This window comes from Gallus gallus, chromosome 2 (assembly GCF_016699485.2).
Source record: "Gallus gallus isolate bGalGal1 chromosome 2, bGalGal1.mat.broiler.GRCg7b, whole genome shotgun sequence".
NCBI classification, from domain to species: domain Eukaryota; kingdom Metazoa; phylum Chordata; class Aves; order Galliformes; family Phasianidae; genus Gallus; species Gallus gallus.
Genome location: NC_052533.1, coordinates 45,873,192 through 45,899,079, shown reverse-complemented (window position 1 = coordinate 45,899,079; position 25,888 = coordinate 45,873,192). Strand labels below are relative to the sequence as shown.

Here is a 25,888-nt window from a genome sequence, read left to right as displayed (position 1 = left end):
TCCACATGGGTGATATGCAGCTGAAACTGCCATGTTACATGGAAACTTAAAATCTCTTCATATGATAAGGGACAAGAGGAGCAGAATGGACTATTGGAGACCCTCTCATAACCAAAGCAGAGGACCTAAAATTTAGTTACTCTATTGAAGTAAGGGCAAACTACAAATTATTTTTTAAATTACTACTGTTATTTCTGGGCGATTTGTGAAAGACCAGTTGTCTTATGGAAAGCTGCTGATCTTAATTTTCCCAGTGCTTACATGGAATTTCATGAATTGACACTCTAAACTGGTTTTCAGTCTACTCTTATAAAAGCCCATCAGTTCTGAAAAGGACTCTGAGTTCTCTGTTCTTTGTAACTTTCTGTTCTGGAAACTGGTGTGTGAAGCATGATTGCCGAAATAACAGGGAATTTTACTTTGACATCAATTAATCAGAATGAGAAAGCATACAAATTGTACAATAAAACCCCAGTGTCAAACTATCAATACTGACTAACCCTTAGATGATTTCCTGTCTTCCTTAACAAACGGAATAAGCCTGAGCTGCCTGTACTGCAGTATAGTCAGAGAGATTCCAGTTAGGACAGGAAATGGGGAAACTGTCTCCCCACAGGACTGGAGGGTCACTGTAGTGCTGTCTTGGCAACATGGCAGCTTGATTGCTGCTTATATTCTAGCTCTGAGGGAGACTGGGGGGGAGGAGAGGGGGAGGTGCACAGACACTTCCAGCAGAGGATCCAGTTGTAGGAGGCTGTTTGGAGGAGCTTTCGTGTACATCCACATGAGAGCTGACTTGCCGGTTAGGCAAGATGTTCCTGCAGGACTTAGAGGTTCAGAAACTGAAGAGGCAAGTTCTGCAGCTTACCTTTCCACATGATGGAAAGATTTAAAAGAAGGTTATTAAGCCCCAGACATGGATTTTGCTCTTCTTAAAACCATTTCTTCAGTACAGTCTTTCTGAGATGGTTTGGTGCCTGATGATGTTTTCCTTGGCACTAACTAGCCAAGGTAACGTCTGTATTAGTGGTATTACCATAATAGCTCAAAGCATACCCTTTTCAAACCAGTACTTATTTGTGTTATACAGATCTCAGGGCATGCATGGAGGAAAAGACCTACATAGGCAGATCAAACTCAGAAAAAAGTGAAGCTTGTAGACTACATCTCTGATTTCACTGTATGTTACATATAAGTTTACTGGAAGTCTTTGTATTTCATTGCAATTGCGTTTTCTCGCTCCTGGCAAGCAGATTCCCATAGTTCTTCTCTCTTTACTGTAGAGATCTTTTGCCCTTCTCCTGGAGAAGGTCTTAGCTCAGTGGTTCTCAGGTTTACACCACTGCCCTTATGGAGGTAACTGTTTTGGTTGGTATTCCATGTATCTCAGTTTATTTTCCACAATATGCAGCCCCCAGGAGTTCTCTAGGTTTAATGTGTTTATTTTGGGGGTCAGTTTATTTTCCACAATATGCAGCCCCCAGGAGTTCTCTAGGTTTAATGTGAAGCAAGAGACTGGAGAACAAGACACTGCTTTACTGCTGGGGTTAATCCTGGTTGCTAAAAAGTTGACTTAGCTTATCTGTTGCTTTGTCCTAGGGGGGAAAGCTACTGTTTTGTCTGATCTCTGAAGTATTTAAATTCCTTGAAAATTACAGGAAATTCATGCCAAGTCTTTTGGTTTTCATTTAAAAACTGCTATTAGGACATGATTTAAAATCAGTAGTTGTCCATTACCCAAGTATCTTCAACCTGTAGGTGTCATTTTGTTGTGATGGGTTTGTTTGTTGTTCAGTTTTGTTTGTTTAGCTTTAAAAGGGCATATTACTCTTTGGCTGTATTTGTTAAATGCCAATGAAGATTCAGACAAGCTCAGGGCATCTGATCAAAAATGTATGCTGGAAGTGTTACTGTTCTTAGTCATCTACTCTGAAAATTCTTATTGCGATGCAGCAATGTCCTGCCTGCATGTACAGCAGCTTGTCTGCTATTGCAATTTTCAGCCTGATGTATTAATGTAAAGAGTATTTAATGGGTTTATCAAATGTGTTTTGGGATACAAAATATAATAATACAGTGTATTACAACTCTGCCCTGAAAACATGACCGCGAAGAACTGGATTTTCAATTCCTGTAATGTTTTGCAGATGAAGATAGAAGAAGAGCTGTAGTTGATTCTTTCCTGGATGCTCTTGAACAGTTTGTCAAGTTCTGCAGTTTTGAAAATGGGTTACATCATAAAAATATATTGAAAGAAGATGTGTTTCAAAGATTTCTGAAACTGCTTTCTTCTGTGAAAGGTACAGTGAGTTCCCGTTTCTCCTCTTAATTGTTTTGATGCTAATGTACAGTTTTTGCTCTCTTAGCCTTCCTTCATGTCTGTGTTTCTACAATTGATATTACTGGAACAGAGTGCTTTTACATATTTTTAGTGCTGTATTTTGCAGTGAAAACCCATCATAATATGCACAGAAATTCAGTGTGATGAATAAATGTGTTCAAACTGATTTGTCTGTCAGCATAAAGACAAAAGGATGCAAGTGTAGAATTTTGCTGTTCTGTGCTTTGAATTTAATGAGCTCATTATTCTGAAATTTGTTTATATTGTGATGGATTTTACTGTCTGTTTTTGAGTGAGTTATTTTGTCCTGTTTGTCTTGCAGAAATTCCTGACGGGGTGGTTTGCAACATCTCCCAAGCCTGTGCTAACAGCATCGTAAAACTGTTGTTGAAGAAGCAAATGTGGCATGAAGTTTTGCTGTTGCTAACAGGGAAAGCCAATGGGGAAAACGCATCAGATGGAGGACTCCTAAAAGCCTGCAGTCTTTCAGATGTTGACATTGGCAGCATTATTCAGCAGTGTGACAGATTGGATGAGCGAGTCCACCTCATAAGATGTTTGGTAGAAAGAGGAGGTGAAAAAAATTAGAATATTATTTTTTAAAAAGATAGGATGTCTTCTTTTGCATGTTTGGAGCAGCACAGTTTCAGAAATATGAAAGCATAGTTTTTGTGGCTCTGTATAATTGCTGAAGCTTGTTGAGGTGCAGTACATTTGCTGCACCTGCTACACTGAAAACCTATTAGGGCTGTGTAGGATGGAAGATGTTTTTCAAACGAGCTTTGGCTGTCAGAGTTAGATTAGAAGGTAAAAGGCCAAAGATTCTTGTTGTTCCTTTGCTTATAGTTTTCTCGGGCTTTAATTCCCCTGTCCTGAGCCTGATAGAAAATGTGATTCACAGTCTTGGGGTTAAGTCTCTTGTCATGTCACAAGTAACTGGCTACTTCATTGAGTTCAAGGGCATGACCAAGTATCTTTTTTTCAGTCACTGTGAACATGATCATTTTTCTTATTTTGCATATGGTTTATTCCTAGAATTACTCTGCCATTTTTCACTTCATGTTATAACTTGATACCAGCTATAAATTAGGGACACACGGTCCTGCTGCAGCCTTGTGACTGTCTGGGGCTGCAAGGAGATTTCTTGTTTCATTCAGTGACTGACTTAAAGAAGATATGTTCTGGCCTGTCTGCCTTCCTGCTGCAACAGGAGGACTGGCTGCGTAGATTATTGGGAGATCAGAGGATATTCTGAAGTTTTCATTCTCAAAAACTCTTTCTGCCTGCTCAGCAATCAATCTGTACATCTCTCTGACAAGCACTTTCTGTAGTTTGCAGATCTGGTTTATTGTATTTAACCCCTATTATTTTCTTGTCTTTCACACTAGCTCTGCCAGACGGGACTGGAGCCAAATCTGAAATACCGCTACAAATCTGCCTGAAAAAGAATTACATTGAACTGGTGTATTTGCTTCTGACCAAGGGTGCAGATCCTCGAAATATCTCCTTTGCAAAAGGAGATACTCCTTTGCATGCTGCAGTTCACATCTGTTTAGATAAAAGAGGTAAAATTTTTGTGTGCCTAAGTTTAGGGGACACAAACATCTCTAGCAGGATGGCATCACTCATTTTCACAGCAAATGCTGGAAATACCTAAAGGACATAAAACTACTTGAAAGTGTCCAAAGGAGGACTACAAAGATGGTGAAAGATCTAGAGGGGAAGATGTTTGAGGAGTGTCTGAAGTCCCTTGGTTTCTTCAGCCCAGAGAAGAAGAGACTGAGGGGAGGCCTCATGGTAGCCTACAACATCCTCATAGGGGGAGCGGAGGGGCAGATATGGATCTCTTCTCTCTGGTAACAGTGACAGGACTCAAGGGAATGACATTAAGCTGCGTCAGGGGAAGTTCATATTGGAAAAGGTTCTTCATCAGAGGGTGGCCAGACCCTGGAACAGGCTCCCCAAGACAGTGGTCATGACACCGAGCTTGCAAGAGTTCAAGAAGGGTCTGGACAGCACTCTCAGACATACAGTTTGATTTTTGAGTGGTCCTGTGTGGACCCTTGAGTAGGACTCAATAATCCTTATGAGTCTCTTCAAACTTGAGGTATTCTGTGATATGATGATTCATGATCTCATTTCTTACCTGTCCAGCTCACTACCACTTTCTCTGCTGTTTTTTTTCATAGCAGAGGCAGCAGACCAGGATGTTTGACTGTATCTCAGTCCCCAGAGTTTGTAGGCCAAAGGATATGGACAAACCTTTATTAAGCTAATATGTTCTGCTTTTAATTTGCAGTGCCTGGAGCTGTGAGGAGAGTTGATGGCTGGTCAATTGATTGATGGGATTGAGGCAGCTGTAACATTTCCATCACTTCCTGTTTTTTTTCTGACTGTATTATTATTTAATCAAGCTGATTTAGAAAGCAAAGCTCCTCTCTGAAAGCCTATAAAATCTGTACTAGATGGGAATAGTTTAAATTTGAAGTATCTGGGAAGAAACAAAGGAAAAGGCAGGGCCATAGCAGCAGACATTGAAGGACATCTGACAGTGACATCTGAAATCCATTTGACTGTTTTTGTTCAGTTGTAACTCAAGCAGAGTTTTGTTCAGAGAAGTGAGTGAAAGGACTGTAGGGCTTACATAAACATGTAAGAAAATCTGAAAATCTGTCAAATTAAGTCTCGAATCTAGGTTTAATTTTAAATTAGTAAAAAATGCATTTCTGACTTGAAGGGTTAAAATGTTTTAAGGCACTGTATTTATTCATTTATAACACACACACATTCCATTAATAGCTTTATAGAAATTAAAAACATAGGTCAGTTGTAGACTATAGATCAAGAGTAAGCAGTCTAAACTTGGTATCTTCTCTAAGTATTTTTCACTGTGCAAGGTTTTTGAGGTGAAATTCCTCTATAATGATTTTGATGGATCACTATTTTCATTAGGAAATAAATGTTTCAGGTATACTATCTGGATTAAGTCATATACGTTACCTGGATTAAAACTGGAACGCTGTAGCATTAGCACTCTCTTGCTCTCTCCTTCTCTCTCTTTTTCTCTCTCCTTTCTTTTTTTTTTTTTTTTTTTTTTTCCTAAAGAAGTATCGGGCTCATCTTATTTAGTAAGAAATTACACTAGGAACTTCAGGTATCAGGAAATAGTTGGGATTTGCCACAGGTTAGTTACGTAACTCAAAACTATCTGCTGCAGATTCCTTCTGGGTAGTGTAATAAAATGAACCAGATGACCCTTGGGTAGTATCAGAGCTGCTTTTTTTCTGGATGACCAGAGTCACCATCCTCTGTTTGGTAGCTGTCAGGGCTGATATTGGAAGATGACTTGGAGGCTGAAAAAGGAATGAAATTGACTGATGCTCCATAAGCGGCTGCAAAACTAGAGATTTTTAAAGCTTTGCTGCCACTGTATGATTTCTTCTGAATATTAGAAAAGCTGTTTTGAGCTATTTCAAACAAGCTTGTTTTAAAACCATGAGATGTAGAATTTGTCTTTTGAAAGCAAATTGATATTGCAGTAACAAAAGCATTAAAAATTGTTGGCCTACCATGCAACATTGTAAGCAACTAATTTTTTTTTTCTTGCTTTCAGATGGCACTGGCATAAACATCCTGAACTATCTGCTTGATCTCTTTGCTTCAAGACCTTCTGACTTTCCGTATCTTAATCCGAACGTACAAGATGATAATGGAAATACAGTGATGCATGTTATTTTTCAGAGAGGATTTTCAAAGCAGGCAAAGAGAATAATGGATTCATTGGCAAAATTTGATGTTAATTTTAATATAAAGAACAAATTAGGAAGAGACGTGAGGCACAGAATTAAGAAAAATGACCCACTGCTACTTGCCTGGAATACTGCTGTATCAGAGAAGAAGAAGTACCGGCAGGATATAGCAGGGCAGTTGGTTAAAACACCTAAGCCTACTCCAGCTTCTGATGTGTCACAGCCAAAGAATGCAGGACGTTCGTCTTCTGGGTCCTTATTAAAAGTACCATCCGGCAACACAGCACGTAATGATGTAAAAACTCAGTCTTCTGTAAAGACAAAAAATGATCAGTTATCAAAGCAGGAAATGGAAAAGATAAAGAATCCCTTAACTATGCAGGAAAGTCTAGTGCAGGAAATTGCAGCTCTAATTCAGCAGTTGAAATGGGGTGATGCCCTGAGGAAGGATAATTCTGTGGTACAAAAACAATCTTCAGGCCAGACCAATTTGGAAGAGGGAAAAAGTGCATCTTTACAGCTTTCTGGAAGTGCAGTTTATTCTGAAGGTAGAGGAGATGACAGGGAGAAAAAGAAGGGAGTGCAGGAATTTAGTGTGGGCCTGTCTAACGGAGAGAAGGAAGCACCAGACGAAGAGATGATTCTGGACATTGAGGCATATGTGCAGGAGTTCGATAACATGACTTGGGAAATAGAGTGCACTCCTGAAGCACTGAAGACCTTAGGCAGCAAAGATGTACCTCATTATCTGAAAACTAAAACTATAATGACAATTAAGAGGCTTGGCAATGGGGAATGGACTAAGGGTCTTCAGAAGCCACTGAAGCATTTAAAAGCTGATATCCAGCTTTATGAAGCCAAACTGGGCAAAGGTGCAAGAATGCTATGGGAACTTGCGATTGACTTTTCTCCTCGTTGCAGTGAGAGTGCAGAAAAGATTATGGAGACAGAACAGACAAAAAGTCTTCCAGAAAAATCGGGAAGAGTTTACACAGAAATGATCAGAATTTGGGCCATTGTTCTTGATCACTGCAAGCTGAACCGTGTTTTAGATAATATATGCTTGTCCTACAATCGTGGCTTATCTTGCATCTTAAGGAAAAAGCTCAAAGGCATAAATGAAGGGCATCAGAACTACAACGTGACAATGCATAAGCGTGTTCCACGTTGTTATGTTGAAGACTTGGAGAGAGAAAAATCAAAAGAACATACTATTCCTGAGTATTTCCCTCCAGCCAGTGCAGCAGAAATGGAATACAATATAATGAAATTTCACAGCTTCAGTACTAACATGGCACTTAACATTATAAATGATGTACATTCTGCTGTTGAGTACCCTTTCCGAGTTGGGGAATTAGAGTACGCAGTAATTGACCTCAATCCAAAGCCCATGGAACCAATCATTTTAATTGGGCGAAGCGGGACAGGGAAGACGACTTGCTGCTTGTATAGGCTTTGGAAGAAATTTTATTCATACTGGGAAAAATCCACCATGGCAAATAGTCCTCTGCTAGAGAGGCAAACTTGGCGACAGAGGCAGTGTAGCGATGTTGAAAAAGCTAGGTTAGAGAATGAAGAGTGTGAAGAAAAACAGGACAATGATGATTCAAGTGAGGAGCAGGTGAGTGAGGAGCAAGACCAGGACAGTGAGGATGAAGAAGTTGCTACGGGCACAAGTGATGCAGAAACAAGTCCATGTGATGACCATGAAGAAGGCCAAAAGTGTAATTCAGAAGAACCAAACACACTGGAGCATCTGCACCAGATCTTTGTAACAAAAAATCCCGTCTTGTGCCAAGAAGTTCAGAAGAATTTCATTGAACTTAGCAAGTCTTCTAAGGTAACCAGTCATTTCAAGCCTCTGGAGCCAAATGTTCATAGACTGCAAGATGTTAAAGATGAAAATTTCCCACTGTTCATCACCTCCAAGCAGTTGTTGCTGTTACTGGATGCATCTCTGCCTGACCCATTTTTTCCGAGGAATGAAGACGGGAGCCTTAAGAGAACCATTGTTGGTTGGAGTCCCCAGGAAGAGTTGGTGATACCAAATTGGCAAGATGAAGATGAAGAGTGTAATGCTGAAGCCGAAGATGGTGATGAGGAAAGAACTGCTGATGGATACTCTAGGGAGAGTGACCCACGGACTTTTGTGACTTATGATTTATTTGCAAATGAAATTTGGCCAAAAATGATAAAAGGTAAAAGCTTGTACAATCCTGCACTTGTTTGGAAAGAAATAAAGTCCTTTCTGAAAGGCTCTTTTGAGGCACTGAGTTGCTTCGGAGGTAAACTTACTGAGGAGCAGTACAAAAAACTAGGCCGGAAGAGATCACCAAACTTCACAGAAGATAGAAGTGAAATCTATCACCTCTTTTGTCTTTATCAACAGATAAGGTCTCAGAGAGGCTACTTTGACGAGGAAGACTTGCTGTATAACTTATCTCAAAGGCTCTCACAACTTGGGGAGCTGCCATGGTCCATCCATGAGTTTTATGGTGATGAGATTCAGGATTTCACCCAGGCTGAGCTAGCACTGTTAATGAAATGCATCAATGACCCTAATTCCATGTTCCTAACTGGTGACACTGCCCAGAGCATAATGAAAGGAGTTGCTTTCCGGTTTAGTGATCTGAGGTCACTGTTTCATTATGCAAGCAAAAACACCGTGGACAAGAAGCAGCGTGTTAGAAAACCGAAAAGGATATATCAATTGTACCAAAACTACAGGTCTCATTCAGGTAGAGTATGAAATTTATTTTATCAGCTTGTGCTTTTCAGATATCACTAACGTTTGAGGTTTGCTATTGGCCATTTCAAAGCATCTTCAATCAGCTGGGGTTTTTTGTGTTCTTTTTTTTTTAAGAGATCAGATGTTTACCTTTTTTGTCTTTCGATGTGACGACTGGAAAAACACAAACAAATGTTATTAAAATTGTAATGTTTTGAACAGTCATGCTTAATGCATGTTTTGTCTGTTTGATTTAAAGGTAACTTCTCAAAAAGTAATCATATGAACTTGTATGCACTTCCTTTCCTTCCTGAAACTGCTAGATTTTGCAGAATTCATGATCTACTTCTACTTCTCATATTAGTTTTGCATTTGACCTTCATTTTGTGAGGAGGGCAGTGCTAAGTCTTTGCAGAACACTTCCTGATCTTTACAGGCCCAAGAATGAGGTCTACTCAAAATAATCAGAAACACGAAGTGGGCCTTACAGCTTCTTTCTTCTCTCACTCATGTTTGTTTTTGTAATTATACTTCTTATGGTCAGAATTTTAACAAAATCTTTTAAGTGTCTTTGCAAGAGAGTACAAGACGGTCTGAACTTCAAAACCAAATTCTGCTTATTGTAGGTATTCTCAGCCTTGCATCTGGAGTGGTTGATTTGCTTCAGTACTATTTCCCAGAATCTTTTGATCGGCTTCCAAAGGACTGTGGTCTCTTTGATGGACCGAAGCCTACGGTCTTGGAGTCCTGCAGTTTCAGTGACCTGGCAATTCTGCTGAGGGGCAACAAAAGGAAAACACAGCCTATTGAATTTGGAGCACATCAGGTTTGCTTTTCTTAGGTATACGGCTTTTTGCAGATTGTTCCAGCTGTGCTGCTAAATAAATAATCACTTTATATGGGCTGCCCACAGCTTTTTTTAACCCCTTCCATTTTACTGATAAATTATGCCTTTAAAACTCTGAAACAGTTGTTTTATTGGTTTCTCTTTCTTTCTTCTTAATGCATTTCTGACTCTATCTGCTCTTTATTGCATCAGGTGATTCTTGTCCCATTCTTTTCTAACTCCAAATTGGCTGACACCAGATCTGGAACTGTCCCCTCATACCACACATTTGTCAGTCTTCTAGGGGCAGCTTTGTGTAGCGTGCTGGAATGTCTCTGTTAAATGCTGCCTGGTTTTGGGAAACCTCTTGCATTATCTTGACATGTTTGTATGTCTTCTGTCTGTGGCTTTATAACATGTTATTTTTATTAATATATTTTACTATAGGTAGTATTAGTTGCAAATGAAACAGCAAAGGAGAAGATACCCGAGGAACTCAGTTTGGCACTTGTACTGACAGTTTATGAAGCAAAGGGCTTGGAATTTGATGATGTACTCCTTTACAACTTTTTCACAGACTCAGAGGTACTTAATTCTTATCCCTTTTCTGCCTTTTTTCTTAATGTATTGATTTTACGTGTGATCTACTTGGCTTTCCAGCTGGGGAAGGATTCACAGTTTCCTCTGAAGACAGGTAGTTTCATCACAGTAGAAAACAGACTCAGAGTTTTATGAAGTGAGCCTGACTTCCCCCAGTTCTGCATTTTTCTTCAGACTGGCTGTTGCAATTTCACAGAGAGCCTTAGGGATCACACTTCTGCCACTTGCCAAGAATACTGTTAGCTTGCAGCATGTCCTTCCTTGCCTGTGACGTGTTGAGGTCAGAGCAGTTGGAGTGACATTCTACTATCCTTACTTACCTTTTACCTTATACTAGGCTGCTGGGACCTGAAAAAGCACATTAGATCCCCTGCTTTGCATCATTACTGTGTTCAGAGAGTGATTTTTTTGGTGTGATAGTTTACAGACTTGAAATCATTTGTCAGCTGGTGAAAAGTTGAAATAAATTGAATGCTGTTTTGTTTTGGTTTTGTTTTAACAGAAAGTTTAGTAAAACAGCTGTGTTCAGAAGCAAGTAGTGTGTGTGTTACAAGGGAAGTATGCTCTATGGCAGTCTGTGGCTTAACTCCGAAAACTGGAAGGTCTAACAGTCTATAGCAGAGACCATCTTCCCTAGAATGGCCTTGGATGAAGAAGGCTTTCTTTCCTGGAGGTGCTGAGGTTTTTATCTAGTCCCTTTTTCCCTTTTGTGGTTCTCCAGGAAGCTCAGATCCTGCCCAGGTTTTCCAGTAGCACCAGGCCTAGTGGAGGTCACAAAATCGTAGAATGTCCTGAGTTGGAAGGGACCCACAAGGATCATCAAGTCCAACTCCGGGTTTCACATAAGGCTACCAAAAATCAAACCATATATCTGAGAGAGTTGTCATTCAGAGGGACGCAACCTCAGGGCTCCCCACAAAGAGCTATTGACCACAGCAATCTCACTTGTTGCTGAAGCATCACTGAACCTCTGTGGCCAGGTAGTAGACAATAGCCTTACTGAAGGTGTCTGCAGACTTATAAACACCCATGACTGAGTTACCATGCAATTAAATATTGTGTGAATCTCTCTCTTGCGGATGCCTTCTGGGCTAGAGTCCTCAGAACAGTGTTTCAGACATGACTTGCAGCAACTGAAAACCACAGATGTATAAAATAAAACTGAGGGCAGCTTGCTGCTGGTTTCTCATAAAGTAAGCACAATGTGGTGAGGGTGAAAAGAGGGAGCTTGATGTAAATTACTTGAATGTGGCTTACTGAGATTCAGGGACATTGCGATACTGGCTGTCATGACAGATTTCCTAAAGTTGATATGTTTTGAATGATGTGAGCTGAGCTTAGAAAAACAAGAACTAATAGCAGAATCCAGAGTTTAACATGTTGGGCATTTTAATTTAGTTAGACTGATCTATGTCAGACCAGGAGAGCTGCTTTCATATAAATATTCAGTTTTCTGGCAAGTCATGAGAATTTGAGTTGATTTGAGTAGTTAAACAAGCAGGGAAGAAAAGTTCACACTGAGGTTTTCTGATTTGAAAAGGTGAATCTCTGAACTGTTGTGAAAACAGCAAATGTTGCTGTGTTCTCTTTATCATTTGCTTGATTTGGTTTTTATGGGACTTGAAAATGAGATTTGGAATGAGTTCTGTTTCAAGATGCAGATTTAAATGAAGAATCTAAAAGTAAAAAATTGCCAAACCTCTAAAACACAAACTTACACCATTATCTGGCTGTCATCTTATAATCTGTGACAGGCTTGGGAAGGGTTTGACTGATGATTTATTGTAACCAGAATTTCAAAATGGGTTTTGCCAAATGTCCTACATTTTTGCTGGGTAGCTTAGGGCTCCAGGCTGCTGAAAACAAAGCTGTTTTAGTTATATGAGAGTATTTGTAAGTTTGTGGCACAAACTTAGCACTTTGTAGTCAGTTTTCCTTTAAACACCAAAAAGGGAATCAAATTAACACAACATTTTAGAAAATGATTTTCTATTGCATTAGTTTTGTGCAGGATCAGGAACCTGCAAAAAGGTGTTACTGGGATCTGGCATTTGTTGCGTGGCATGAGAGGGCACAACAGAAATCTGCTGCCATGCTGAATGTACATTTAAGCAAGTTTGTGCATATTTGCAGGCTCATATTTACTCACATGTACCTGTCTCACAATCCAATACAATCCAACCAGACTCTTATAGATATTCCACATGAATATCTTTTTGCTCTTCTTTAACCCTTCTTCTTCGACGGAGGGGGCTGTGTTGGTGACTAAAGATCTACCCTGTGGCTCAGACCAGCACTAGCAATCACCAATACTGCACACTGAGCCTAAATAAATTCATTTCATGACTGACTAGATCTTGTGAATGTGCAGTGACGGTGAGAACATAAACCTATACAGGTTACTGGTGGTTCCACCCCCATGGCTTTAGCCCCCTTGTTTTGTCCATGGGCTCCAGCCCATCGTGACTTACATCACCAGAGATGATTTGTTTGTGAAAGGTAATGTCCCAGATGTCCCTTTTCATAATCCACAGCCTTTTCCTACCAAGTCAGTGGTTCAGTGCCTCTTAAATGCACTATCCAAAGGACAGAAGCTGCTTGCCTTTGCTTGTCTGGATACTGCTTGCTGCAGGTCTCCTTGGTGCTTCTGGGATGAGGTCAGTGAGTTGTGGGCCAGCCTGCCTGCAACTCACTGACTCACTGAGCTCGTAAGCCCTGTAGTACCACAGAAACTTGGCAGCAGCTCATCCTAATCTTCAGGCTTGGATTTATTCAACATTTCTTACATGGCACATTTTAGCACAGCAGTTTGCAACTTGTCAGCATTTTCATACTGTATTTGAACCCTGTCCCAGGCTGGCAGGGAGCAGGCATGGTGAGTCTGCCTGCTGCAGTGTTGGGGTTTGTAGAAGAATCTTTGTTCATAGGACCACAGCTTGAGCCTTGTCCATGGTGAGGATAAACTGATGTACTCCTTGATGAGCTTTAGCTGCAAGTTTATTATCTGTCCAACGAGGATTTCATGTTTAATATCAAATGATGGCTGATATATATGGTGCTATATGTGATTTGGATTAAGAAGACTAATTCAGTGGTTTGCTGTAATCACAAGAGAAGTGTGGTACAATAGTGGCAATACACAGAGGAGTCACAGTACAGACATGGTTCCTGTATGTTCCCAAACAGTTTCTCTGTGCTCCACTGTCACAGCCGTATACATCCTCAATTGCTGGAAAAGGAGAATGTAGCTTGAAGCCAACTCAAGCCAATTACTCTCTTCCAAGTTTGCTTTGTTTGTTGCTCTGTTTCTTTATTCTGTGTTCAGCTGAGTTGCATACCTCCCCTGTGTTGGGATGACAAGCTCAGGGAGACATTGCTTTGTACTAGCTATTTCAGGAAAGGCTGTACGTTCAACCTGATGATGACCTGATACAGACATCTTCCATGTGTTGAGGTGAAGTTCCACTTCCTTGGTTGTCTTTAGGTTCTTCCTTGAGATTATTGTTTTTTGGTCTAATCTCCTTTAAGTCGTTTTCAGCTGTGGGGGTGTGTTGATTGATCACAAAATATGCCCTTATCCTTTGCATTTTTGGGCCGTAGTAATTGCTGTTTACATGTAACCTTATTTTTTTCTCACATTTTAGGCTAGCAAAGAATGGAAAATCATTTCTTCTTACACTCCTGATTCAGATGTGCAAGTAGGAAGCAAATTGCTAATTGAAATGCCTTTAGAGGATGCTACTGCTATGCAAAAGAGACCTACTTCTTTTAATGCAGAAATGTACAAGGTGAGTTTTTCATAACATTGGGAATAGCAAGGTTACACTAAACTCTTAAATCTTAAAAGTAGGGAGATTTCTTCAAGAATGACATTAATTTTAGTTGCATGTTTATTGAGGTTGTTTTATCTTTTTGGTAGCTCCTACTTGTGTAACCTAAACTTGATTTTGAAAGATTTTTTTTGTGAATGCAATGTGGTAAGAAACAAAAAGTACAGTTTTAGGTATATACACAGTGGTTAAAACAAATAGCAAGACATCTTGTCAGTGTTTATTATTACTGTAGTCTGATTTCAGACCATTGTCATTACTTCAAAATTAAGGACGTTGTACTTAGACTCACTTGAGTCAGATATTTTCAGAATTGTACTGGGAAAAAAAAGTAATTGCATGTGCAAGTGGTTAGAAACAACATGGACTGTCACATCTGCAGCTACTAGATTTGTGGTAACAGTAGTTGCTTGCATATTGTATGAGCAGTTGCTTATGTAGCTAAAAATCATGTATTTCACATTTAGATTTGCTTAGTTAGAGGTACTTTCTTTGTCATTCACTGTTTTTTGTTTTCTTAAAACTGCAAAGTATGTCACTTTGTAACAAATCAGGTAATCTGGCATTTGTTTTATTTTATTTTTTTTTAATTTTACTCTATTTTATTTTATTTTGTGTGTGTGTGTTGTTGTTCTGCTTCAGATGCTGAATGGGGAACTGAAGCAGTTGTATACTGCCATTACAAGAGCCAGGGTCAATCTTTGGATCTTTGATGAAAACAGCGATAAACGAGCACCAGCTTTTAAGTATTTCATCAAAAGAGGATTTGTTCAAGTTGTCAAAACAGATGAAAATAAAGGTAAAGTTATATTAAATCTTCCATAGAAGAGTCTAAGGAAAGACAACTTACTGAATACTTTCTTGCTTTCAAACTGTGTAATAAAGAATGTTAATTTTTTTGGTCCCTCTAAGAGTCTGCATTGATATTGCCCTTGCAAATGTTCACTGATTTCAGTTGGTCTTACTTGTTTGGGCTCTAAAGATCATTTGTATGTGCTAATAAATAATGTAATTGCTAATTCATAGGTATATTTTTTTCCTGCACAGTAATGAAAGTGGGTCATGGATTACCATGCCAGCTGAAAGAGTTCAACCAAATCAGAGAGTTTGGTTTCTATAAAGACAGTGGATTTACATAAAAGCTTATAGGCTTTTCAAAACTACTTGTTTATTTCCAGGACTGAGTAGAAGAGGTAAAATTTATTTAACTCACAGTTACCATTACTGATGTGAGCACAAAACACAGAATTTGGAACATTATGAGATGTTCGTGCTTAACTTCTGTACATAACAAGCGATTTCTGCTATGTATCTCTTCTAACATCACATTCTTTCCCATAATGTTGTAGACTTGGATGATAGCATGTTTGCTAAAACTTCATCTCCGGAAGAATGGATTGCACAGGGAGACTACTATGCTAAACATCAGTTCTGGGAGGTAGGAGCATGTGGTAGCATGTGCTGAAATAAGGATTCTTACCCATTCTGAAACCTTCTTATTTTCTTTACATCTGTAAAATTATCTGTAAACCTTTGGTGGCTCAATAGCAGTGTTTTTCTTATCTGTTGGTTTATTGTTCTGTAGATGTCTATGGACAACTTATAAACAACTTGCAAGAAATAAGCAAGGAGAGAGCAGCCTACTGTCTGTAAATTACAGACGGAAATGTGCAGGTCAGGGAGGGGGAAGCTTTTTAATATGCACAAATCGACGATGATTGGAAACAGCAGTTGTTAGCAACAATACAAAGTTCTGAAACTTGTGAATCTAAATCACATGCATGGCACTGTCATTACACACCAATTCCTGTAGGCATTTGTTTGAAGTATACTGATTTGAGGATGATCTCAGTGCTCTTCTATGTTTTGTTTGTTTTTTTTTTAATAGTAATTAGGAATGGATACAAAATGCATATTAAAGAACAACATGTAAGAACTAAGGGAATTTGCTACACCAAGAAATCTGGAAAAAGCACAGCAAAATTACTGTTTAATTCCCTTACTATTTACAGAACATGGAGATTTTACACTTTTTTATTTGCTAACTTGTTAGTTTACACAGTTCAGATTTGGCGTGACAGCTAACAGAGTGGAAGCAAATGCAGTTTCGAATACTTATTTTGGTGATAGCAGAAGGAAAGCTTCCACTTTTTGATGATAGCAGCCTAGTTTTTTTCAGTGGAAAATGGATACTTGTAAGAAGGCAAAAATTAACATAATAAACTGCATCTATACAGACGGTATCTCTCTCCCCTGAGAGGAAACAAAGGGCAGTTTTCTAAATGGACAGAAAATTGTTCAATTAAAAAAGGAAAAAAAAAAAGTTGAAAAAAAATTAATTTTGAAATCTGGAATGTAATACCCATATTATCTGCTGTTCTCTTTTTATCATAACCTATCCTTTTGACTATCTCTTCTACATAAAAGGAAGTTATCTGGGAACTACTGTGTCTGTAAGAGTGGCTTGCAGTGGGAATTTCCAAACAGAATTAAACACAAAATTAATGGTTTGAATAAAGAAATATGATGTGGGAAAATGAGAAAGGTGATAAATAAGCCAGCCTTGTTAGGTGCATCGTTAACTCTTGAATATTCCCTTTAACTTATCACACAAGGGGACTAGCATGGTAAAAGCATGAACAAACTTTCCACATTCTCTGATTTAACTTTGCACAAGTTGTTTTTCCTAGTTTTTATTAATAGGTTTAACATGGCAGATGCCTAGTGACTTACCAATTAATGATTTGGATCATCATTCAGATTCATGTGTGCTATTTGTGCCATCAGCCTCTCAGGAATTTTGCTCTTATTGCTTCCATGTAAATTTTGTAAAATGCTTTAATTAAAATTCTAATTGTGATACGGTCTCATGTGGACTGACTTTAAAGCTGTTCTTTTTGTCCTATGAATATAGTGCTGTCTCTCACCTTTTCCTTCTTCCATGCTCCCTGGAGTCTTTCTGTTTTCCATTACAGTGTCTGTAAAATTAAGAGTTGCTTCTATGTGATAAGCCACAGGTTGGATGCACATGGGTAAATTCTGTGTGTGATCTCCCTCTAGGTTGCAGCCAAATGTTACCAAAAGGGAGGAGCAGCTGAGAAGTCAAAGCTGGCCCTGGCACACGATGCTGTTCTCAAAGTGCACTCAAAGAAAAGCAGCCCCAGGTAAGTATAACACGAGTGGGCATCATTCTGGGGTGCCAGACCTCATGAGTGTGTTGGGGAGGATGTCCACCACAGCTGTGAGACCAAACTGGAGACCTGGAATAGGCATGTAGGTGAGGTGTCTGTTACAGCTTTTTGGGTGGTGAAAGAAACTGAAGAAATTGGAAAGTTCAGCACAGCTGCTGCAAGATCTGAGTTGCTGCCTCCTTTGGGAAGCAGTGAAGGCAGTTGTAACCTGTAGGCTGTCCAAACCAAATGTGACCATTCCATGAGAAAAAGCAACAGAATATGCATTACATGAAGAGGCTTTTTTTCCTCAGATGTATATATGAAAGCATATACCATCAGCAGTTCTCAATTTCAATTAATCCTACTACTTAAGCAAGAAGAAGGGATGGTGTTTTACATTCAGGAAGAAAAGCTGCTAACAAAGAGTGAGCTTTGAAGTAAAATTAGCGTTTGAGTCAATCTAAATTAAACAACCTGAACTAGATCTGAACCAAAGAACAGTTTTAAAAAGAGGACAGATTTTGAGATGAATCATTTATTCATTCTGTCAGCCGTGCAAAATTGCTTCAGGGCTGGACTGGGGAGAAAGTTTGCAGTTTTCTGGAGTCAAAGGCTGAAAAACTGTTTGAGATTTGACGTGTATAAGACAGGGGAAAAAAACTTATAGTGATAGCAGAATGTGACTGGAGCAGAGGAAGACAGCACTGAGGGAAGAAGGAAGGTCTGGAAAAATGTTACTACTGGAATTTATTAATGATTACCTTTTTTAAAAGGCTTCTTGCCATAAGCATAGGCATAAAATTCTGTGATCAAAATTTGTTGAGGGGACTGAAGTTTTTAGTTGGCTGTAAGCTGGAGTGCTTGTCAGATGAGCAGAATTTGAGAAGTTTGGTTCATTAAGATAACTTGTAAAGTAAATTGACATAAGATAGGATGACATACAAGATGATGCAAAGAAAGTTGATGTAGAACAAGATATGTTGAGAGAACATAATAATGAAGTTGTAAACGTGGCTTTCTGAAATTAAAAATGTTAATGCTCTTGCACAAAGCATAAATAAAATTCCTGTGTGCTCTGTGGTATGAAATACTCTGTACAGTTCTGAGTCTCTCGACTCAAGAATGGTGGGTAAATTCAAACTAGTTTTGGGAAGAAGATAGATAGGCTGCATGGGCACCAAGAAGGCTTAGTCATATAAAACAAAGACTGAGAACAAATTTGATTATTGTCTTTAATGGCATGGGGGCTAAACAGTAGGAAGGAAGAAGGAGCAAGTTAAGCTCAAGATGCAAAATCAAAACCGTACTAGCCTTTAGTATGCTTGGTTTGAGAAATTAAAAAAACCTGTTTATGAGATTCTGGAACTGACTTCTGGTCAGAGCAGTGTTGGTTCAAAATCCAGCTAATTGTGAAGTAATTCTCATCAGTATGAGGAAGAATGCATTATGTCAGTGTTGGTTGGATTCAGTTACAGATCTTGTGATCTTAAACTTCATTTAATTTGAATAATTTTCTCTTACTTTCTACAGAGAAAAACAGATGGAATATATGACATTGGCTAAAACTTACTTGGAATGTGGAGAATCAAAACTGTCACTAAAATGTCTGTTTCAGTCAAAGGAGTTCCGACTTTGTGCAGAGCTGTGTAAAAAGTTAGGAAAGGTATTACATCCTTACCCTGTACTCTCCTTACCTCTTTCATTTTCCTACAGCTTTTTTTCCCCTCCAATTTGGTGCTTGTACATCTTTATAGAATTTTTAAAGGTGATCTCTTTCAGAGCTCATAAGGTAATAGTATCTTTCTGTGACATGGAGCTGAACTAAAACAGCTCCTTATGCTAGGCCATTCAAACTTGAGCACATTCACAAGGAAGCATTTGTCACAGAATAGCTTTTAGAGAAATGAAGAGGACAATGCAGTTATATAGTCTAGATTTATTTCTTTGGCTTTCCTCAAATGTCAGCATCAGTCATTTCTGCTTTGCAGTTGAAAGTTAATTATTGACTGATTTCATGAAATATAAGCTGTTATTTCTCTCATATATCACTGTGATGATACTGCAGCTTCACTGATTACAGACATCTAAATGGAACCCTGAAATTTGCATGGGTTAAGAAATGTACCGAGGACAATTTTCTAGGCTTGTGAGGGTTTTTTTTCTTTTTATCTGCAGTATATTTCCACCAAAATATCTTAAAGTGATTGTTCCCAAATATTTAAAGTTTAGGATGCAAGATTAAGGTTCTTATTCTGCAGCTACAACTGTTAGAATTTAATCTACTCCTGTTGATTTTGGGAAGTGTGAAAGTCAACAAAACTGTGGTGTCTTTTAATAACAGGCAGAGAATGGCAAATACTTTGTAAATCCTTAATTTTAAGTTCTATTTTTTTCCAATGCAAGTATCTTGAAAGCTTTTTAAATTTTAATATAAAAAAAAAATCTCTTTGGTTTTATTGATGGCTACTTAGTAAGTACTTGATTACATTAAAAGGCTTTGATTACATTTTATTAGAGTGTGCTTGTGTATGAGACACCTACGTGATAGAATTACTAATTTTATTCTATTCATGTAGTTTTGGCTGTTTAGAGCACTTTGATTTCATTATTGAGTTCTGCATTGCAGATGAAAGATGCTGCAGTGTACTATCAGAAAAACCAGTGCTACAAAGAAGCATCTGAATGTTATGAACAAATTGAGGAGTTTGATCTGGCAATTAAGATGTATTGTCAAGAGGAGCTGTATGAAGAAGCAGCGAAGGCAGTTGAAAGGTATCTTTCAATATTGTGTTGGAAAATAATTCTCTTTTCTATCTCCAACCTCAGCATAATACAGCTGACTCTCCATAAAGTTGTAATGAGAATTTTGGCTGGTGACTTTGCTTTATATGAAGTTAAATTCATTAACTTTGTCAGAATTCTCACCAGGGTCATGATAACATGTGCAAAGCATTCTATTGCATTCACAGTTTGACCAGAAACTAGTTTAATTTTCCTAGGATGCTTTTCCAGTCCTGTATTACTAGTCATGTAAATTGTTCTTTGGCCAGCCCTCTGAAATAGGTTTCTATGGTAAATATAACAAAGGCATCTAATAACAGTAATAAATACTTCCCTTCTAAAGATGGACAGTCATAGATTTAGCCACTTTGACACTGTCTTCTGTAGGAGTGCAGCCATTAGATATGTGGTATGTAATGCAAATGTCATTGCAGCAATTGAACTATTTGTCTCTCAAAATCATTTAACTTAGAGAACAGTAAATGAACAACTTGCAGTGCCTCTCCAACAGAGTCTTGGTTCCAGTCTCTGGGATGAGCTGTAACATACCATCTCGCCCATGGTGTCTCAGGGCAATTAAGAACCATCTTGCGCTGTTCTTGATAATCTGGTTTTATTAGTATCTTTTTGACAGAACTTTGCATCTTACACCATCCTTGTGACTTCATTAGATCACTCTTGTGAAAACAGTTCATTTATTGACCACACCATTCATTACACCTAGCTTGGTGACTTTTTAAGAATATACACATCAGTTTGACTTCCAACAAGGCCTACCATGCACACCACCTCTGAAATCCTTTGCAATGCACCTTTTATAATTTCCGTGCCATGATAGCTGTTTTTTAATAGGACTAAAGCTGGTTTAATACGTAGAGATAGTTTGGTCCAAAACTTCAAGCATTAAAGTCACCTTACCAAGTAATGATTATTTTTGAACCAGCCTCCCCAAATCATTCATATAAATTCATCAGCAAAAGCAGAAAAATCTGCACTTCCACATTTATCACAAAAAATCATAGTAATGAAAAGCTAATGACAATTTTCTCACTGTAAGAGATTTGTATAGAACATTCTTGTCCCAAAGTTTGTTCAGCATCACCCATCCGAGATGTATCCTGCTTGACAAGCCTTTGTGTTCAACAGCTACTCATAGAGTTGAGCACCTGAAAAGAACCAATTTTTAGCTATTGTCTGCTGAGTTCTCAAGGCAGGTCAGGCTGACTTACGGGAGCCATTGTGGAAAAGACAGCCACCATGCAGTCAGTATGCATACCCAACAGCCTGCCAGGTGGCAGGCACTTGATTGCCACATGATGCAACAAGAAAAGCAGGCAGTGCAACTGGAATGAGATTACTCATTCTCAGATGTGAGAGAGAATCCTTTTGCAAGACTAGCTTGTAGAGTATCTTAATAAATTGACATCAGCCACAAGTAATTAATAACTGAACGTCTTAAAGTATATGTTTGGAAAGATGCAGCCAGGTACTTTGCTCAGGAACTGAGTAAGCAGCAAAGACTATGTATGACAGAATTGAAACAGTTCTCTACACTGACTATTTTATGTTGATTTTGCAGAATACTATCTATATTGGCCTCACGGAGAACTGATTTATTTTCTAATTTCATACAATCATTAAGGTTGGAAAAGACCTCTAAGATCATCTAGTCCAACTGTCAACCCATCCCCGTCACGCCCACTAAACCATGTCCCTCAGTACTATGTGTTTTTGAACGTTTCCAGGGACGGTGGCTACCACTTCCCTGGGCAGACTGTTCCAGTGCCTTACAACCCTGAGAACAATTTTTTCCTAATATCCAACCTGAACCTCCCCTGGCGCAGCTTAAGGCCATTCCCTCTCATCCTACTAGTCACCTCAGAGAAGAGCCCGACCTCCACCTTGTCACAACCTCCCTTGAGGTTGTAGAGAGCAATAAGGTCTCCCATGAGCTTCCTCTTCTCCAGACTAAACAATCCCAGTTCTGTCAGCTGTTCCTCATATGACAATTTCCATTCTGATCCCTGTTCATGTAAATAACCACTCTACATCGAGGCTTACTTTAACAAAGGAGATTATCACTGGTAAAATATGACTGAAGTCATTTGTCAGCGTGGAGAAAGATTAATTAATGCTGTAAACCTTGTGATCTTGTTCTTACCAGAGGTTTTAATGTTTTTGTTTCGGGCAACCTTCTGTTGTTTTAACTAAATTCCTTTTTTAAATCTTTTGGGGTTACATGATTGTTTTTTGCATGATAAACAATTTAAAAATGCAGTGATTTTGTGTCTAGGTTGATCATCCTTAGTAATAAACTGACATATGTTTTATTTCAGATATGAAGAGATGTTAAATGCAAGAGGACAAATGGTATCCAAACTCTCATGTACAGCAAACCAGTTGTATTTGGAAGCAGCTGCAAAGTACTTAAGTGTGAACAGAATTGAGGAAATGATGCAGGTCCTCTCAAAACTTGACATAGAGGATCAGCTTGAGTTTCTGAAGTCTCGTGGATGCTTGCACCAAACTGCAGACTTACTGAAAAGAGAAGGTCGACAAGAAGAAGCTGCAAAACTAATGAAACAACATGGGTATGCTCTTGAAGCAGCCAACCTTACAGCAATAAAGGAGTTTCGTGCGTCTTGTTTGCTTGCTGCAGTTCGTGCTGGTACAACTCATTGTTCAGAGTCGAACCTGGTGGATAGAGAGATCATGCTAAGAGAAGCCCTTGAGCTTTGTGAACAAACTAATCAGAAGTCAGGCATTGCTGAGGCTTTGTTTCTGCAGGGAGCTCCGAAGAGAGACTTTACAAAGCTGAGCAACGCATACTTTCAGTTTCTATCTGTGAATCATTCTGCTGGTGCAGTTGAAGTTCTCTTTGTGCTATCTCGCTGCAGCGCACCAAGCCAAGAAATCCTATGTAAGGCAACACATGGCTTAATGGCTCTCCTGGATCTGGTTAAAAGTTTGAAGAAAGCAACCACCAATGTAGAGAAAGATATGGTAAAGTCATGCTTTGCCTATTTTGGTATCATCCCAACAGGTGACAGTTGTTGCCAGGTATCTCAAAATGAAGCTGAACCCATCCTCAAGTTTTTGTTAGACAAGGCAAGTCTAAAAGAGAGGAAAACAAAAGGTAATTTCTCAGTAAGCACAGAGGCGGTAAAATCAGCTTTGAAGCAGCACTTGCTGAGCAGGTTGTGCTCTATCACCCATGAGTTACTGAACAAGCATTACCCTGATATTTGTATGAAGTTCATTGTTGGCTTGAACTGTGAGGATTCAACCTGTGGGGATTTCCATAAGCCCTTGATGCGCCATGAAGCGAGGATGGTATTTCAGTGTAAAATGAATCTAGCAGCAATAAATGGACTGCTCTTGGAAGCCACACACACTTTCCCTAAAGAGCTACTGAGTCACTGCAAAAGCTTTGATGGTCTTTTGACTTCTGACAAGTATGTGTCATGTAAAGCCCTTCTAGAAACATTTTTTCCTAATCATTTCCATTTGAGAATACTGTCAGAGAACCCAAAGGCATGCAAAGAAATACTGGGATTTAGTAACATTACTTCCAAACCCTGTCGAGCGTTGTTGAATGAGTACATCTCATTTAAGTTTAAAGATGAAGATGCTAGAGCCAGAAGAGAATCGAGTGACTTGTGGCTAAGTGCCATGAAAGTTTTTCTCCTATCTTCTGGATATCCTGAAGAATTTGAGAAGCTTCTTTTTAAGGAAGAGGATGATTATAACAGAGAGCTGAACCTTGCTTTGTCAAAGGCAAAAAGCTCCCCAAAGAGTAAAAGCCATGGAGGAAAGATCAAAGGAATAGATGGTAGGCATGGCATGTTGCAACCTGACAAAAAAACTGAAAATGCAGGAAGAACACACTTGTGCTTCATTCGACTCCTTCAAAGTTCGTTTGAGCAGTTCTATGTTTATAAGAACCCTGAAAGCTGTAAAAGGCTGTTTTTCCGTTTTATGAATGTCCTGGTCAAGAAATGCACAAGGTATCTGATTCCAAGCATAGGAAATACAGTGATGTTGTTGGAATTCCAGTATATTATCTGTTGTGCTGTCCTGATGCGACTCAACAAGAATGTGACTCTGTGCCTTCCAAAGAGTTACATTGCTCTCGTTCATTATTGGGATTTTTTGTTCAGAAACAAAGGCCGTAGCAAAGAATTTACAGAGACATTTTCCATTATACAAGAGTACAGACCAAAAGACATCCTTGTAGCTGAACAGAATTTCAGATTTCATCTCTGTTACCTAGCAAAAATTTTGTGTGGAGTTCATGAGAATTTCAGCGTCCTTCTGGATGCTTTTGAGGATCCTGACTGTGTAACTTCAGGAGAGGCTGAGCGAACTGTAGTGCTGAGCTTAGTGATGATACTGAATGCTGACCAGGTGCAGAATTCTATGTGTAAATATCTCCTAAGCCAACTCTTTCCTGAAATAAAGGGAATGCTGAAAGCAATGAGAAAAGACTCCCCCTCAAAAGTGCCTGTAAGATTACTAAAGGTAGTGGAACAAGTGGCTGCTGCTTCAGGTGTCAGAGAAGTCGCTGCAAGCCTGCAAGAGCTTCTGATAGAGCGAGATGAGGAGTACTTATTTGACTGCCGGTGGAGGTGGGACTCTGTGTATACTCAGGGGTATGCACCCATACGGGGTATCCTGTATGAAAATGTAAATTTTGACAGGTTTATAGCCTCTTTGGATAAGACAGAATATGCTGATGAGATAGAGAAGGAACTTGAAAGTGATCAGTGCTTAGAGGACCAGAAGGATCCCCTGGAAGTGATTGCACTCAACAAGCAACAGAAGCAAGAGCAGAAAGCGTCTGCTCTACGCCACCTGTATCGTGTCTTCCATTTTGTTTTTGTGTGCATGAGGTGGAAAAGGAAGGCCTGCTGCAAAGCAGAGCCTGTAGCAGTGGAAGGAGAGGAATTTTTATCAGATATCTTCAAAAAAGCAGATATTGACCAAACCCAGTGTGACCTCTGTGGAGTCAGATTTATCCAGAGCTCTGAGAACTATTTCAGCCAGACTGAAAGCGTGGAGGCAGACACTTCCGAAGCTGTGACACCAACAGAAGAAAAGATGCAGGTGGAAGGAAATGCAATTATTGCAGCCAGCGAGGCTTATATGGAGCACAGAAACACAGATAAACACAGAAATAATAATGCTGCCTACAAGAACTACGCTGACTTTTTCAGAAGATGGATAGATCCAAAAATACGTGACGGACTGGACGTAGTAGAGGCCATTACAGAAAGGACTTACACTCAAGACCATTTAGCCTATAAAGAAGGTTCCAACTTATGCCAGAGAAAAATCAAAGAGAATATTAAGAAGATTTCAGATGCAGTAGAGGAAATCTATGAGAGAAAAGCCTGGGCTGAGGGTAAGACTTTTCATTTTTCTTTTAAACAACGTAATATGTCATTTGTGGCCAAACTTCTAGACATGACAAAGCTCCATTCAAAAATCTTAATGTGGTCAAAAGAAGTAAGAAAATACTACCTATTTCAGAGATAGATAAGTTGTGGTACTTAGGAGATACATATTTTGATATAGGATTTCTTTCTCGTTGGTTAAAGCATTATTCTATGATGAGTTTTGCACGCAAAATTGAATCACTGAATGAGTAGCCTAGAAGCAAAATTGTTTGGGGTACTTACTGTGGGGAAGTGACATCTTACATCAAAATATTGTTCCTGGCTTTAGCGTAGAAATCCAGCAACCCTGTCAAGTTGTCACTGTGATGGCTGACAGTAATGAAAAACTGTAGCGTTCTGTGTGTTCCTCAGCTCTTACCAGTACAATACGTTAATTTGTAACTAAATGTTAGGTTATGGTC

General features: G+C 39.1%; 1 protein-coding gene across 4 annotated transcripts in view; it reads left to right on the top strand.

Annotated features, from left to right (window-relative positions):
- TRANK1 (tetratricopeptide repeat and ankyrin repeat containing 1) overlaps window positions 1-25,888 on the top strand; it is a 52,103-nt gene that overhangs the window by 23,545 nt on the left and 2,670 nt on the right. For all 4 annotated transcript variants that reach the window (XM_004939508.5, XM_046931360.1, XM_004939507.5 and 1 more), the window contains 13 exons: window positions 2,148-2,300; window positions 2,664-2,915; window positions 3,730-3,906; window positions 5,955-8,828; window positions 9,445-9,644; window positions 10,092-10,229; window positions 13,889-14,032; window positions 14,717-14,873; window positions 15,424-15,512; window positions 17,135-17,238; window positions 18,778-18,910; window positions 19,874-20,019; window positions 22,365-25,432. In XM_004939508.5, the coding sequence (XP_004939565.2) occupies window positions 2,148-2,300; window positions 2,664-2,915; window positions 3,730-3,906; window positions 5,955-8,828; window positions 9,445-9,644; window positions 10,092-10,229; window positions 13,889-14,032; window positions 14,717-14,873; window positions 15,424-15,512; window positions 17,135-17,238; window positions 18,778-18,910; window positions 19,874-20,019; window positions 22,365-25,432 (7,635 nt within the window). The remainder of the gene's footprint in view (window positions 1-2,147; window positions 2,301-2,663; window positions 2,916-3,729; window positions 3,907-5,954; window positions 8,829-9,444; window positions 9,645-10,091; window positions 10,230-13,888; window positions 14,033-14,716; window positions 14,874-15,423; window positions 15,513-17,134; window positions 17,239-18,777; window positions 18,911-19,873; window positions 20,020-22,364; window positions 25,433-25,888) is intronic.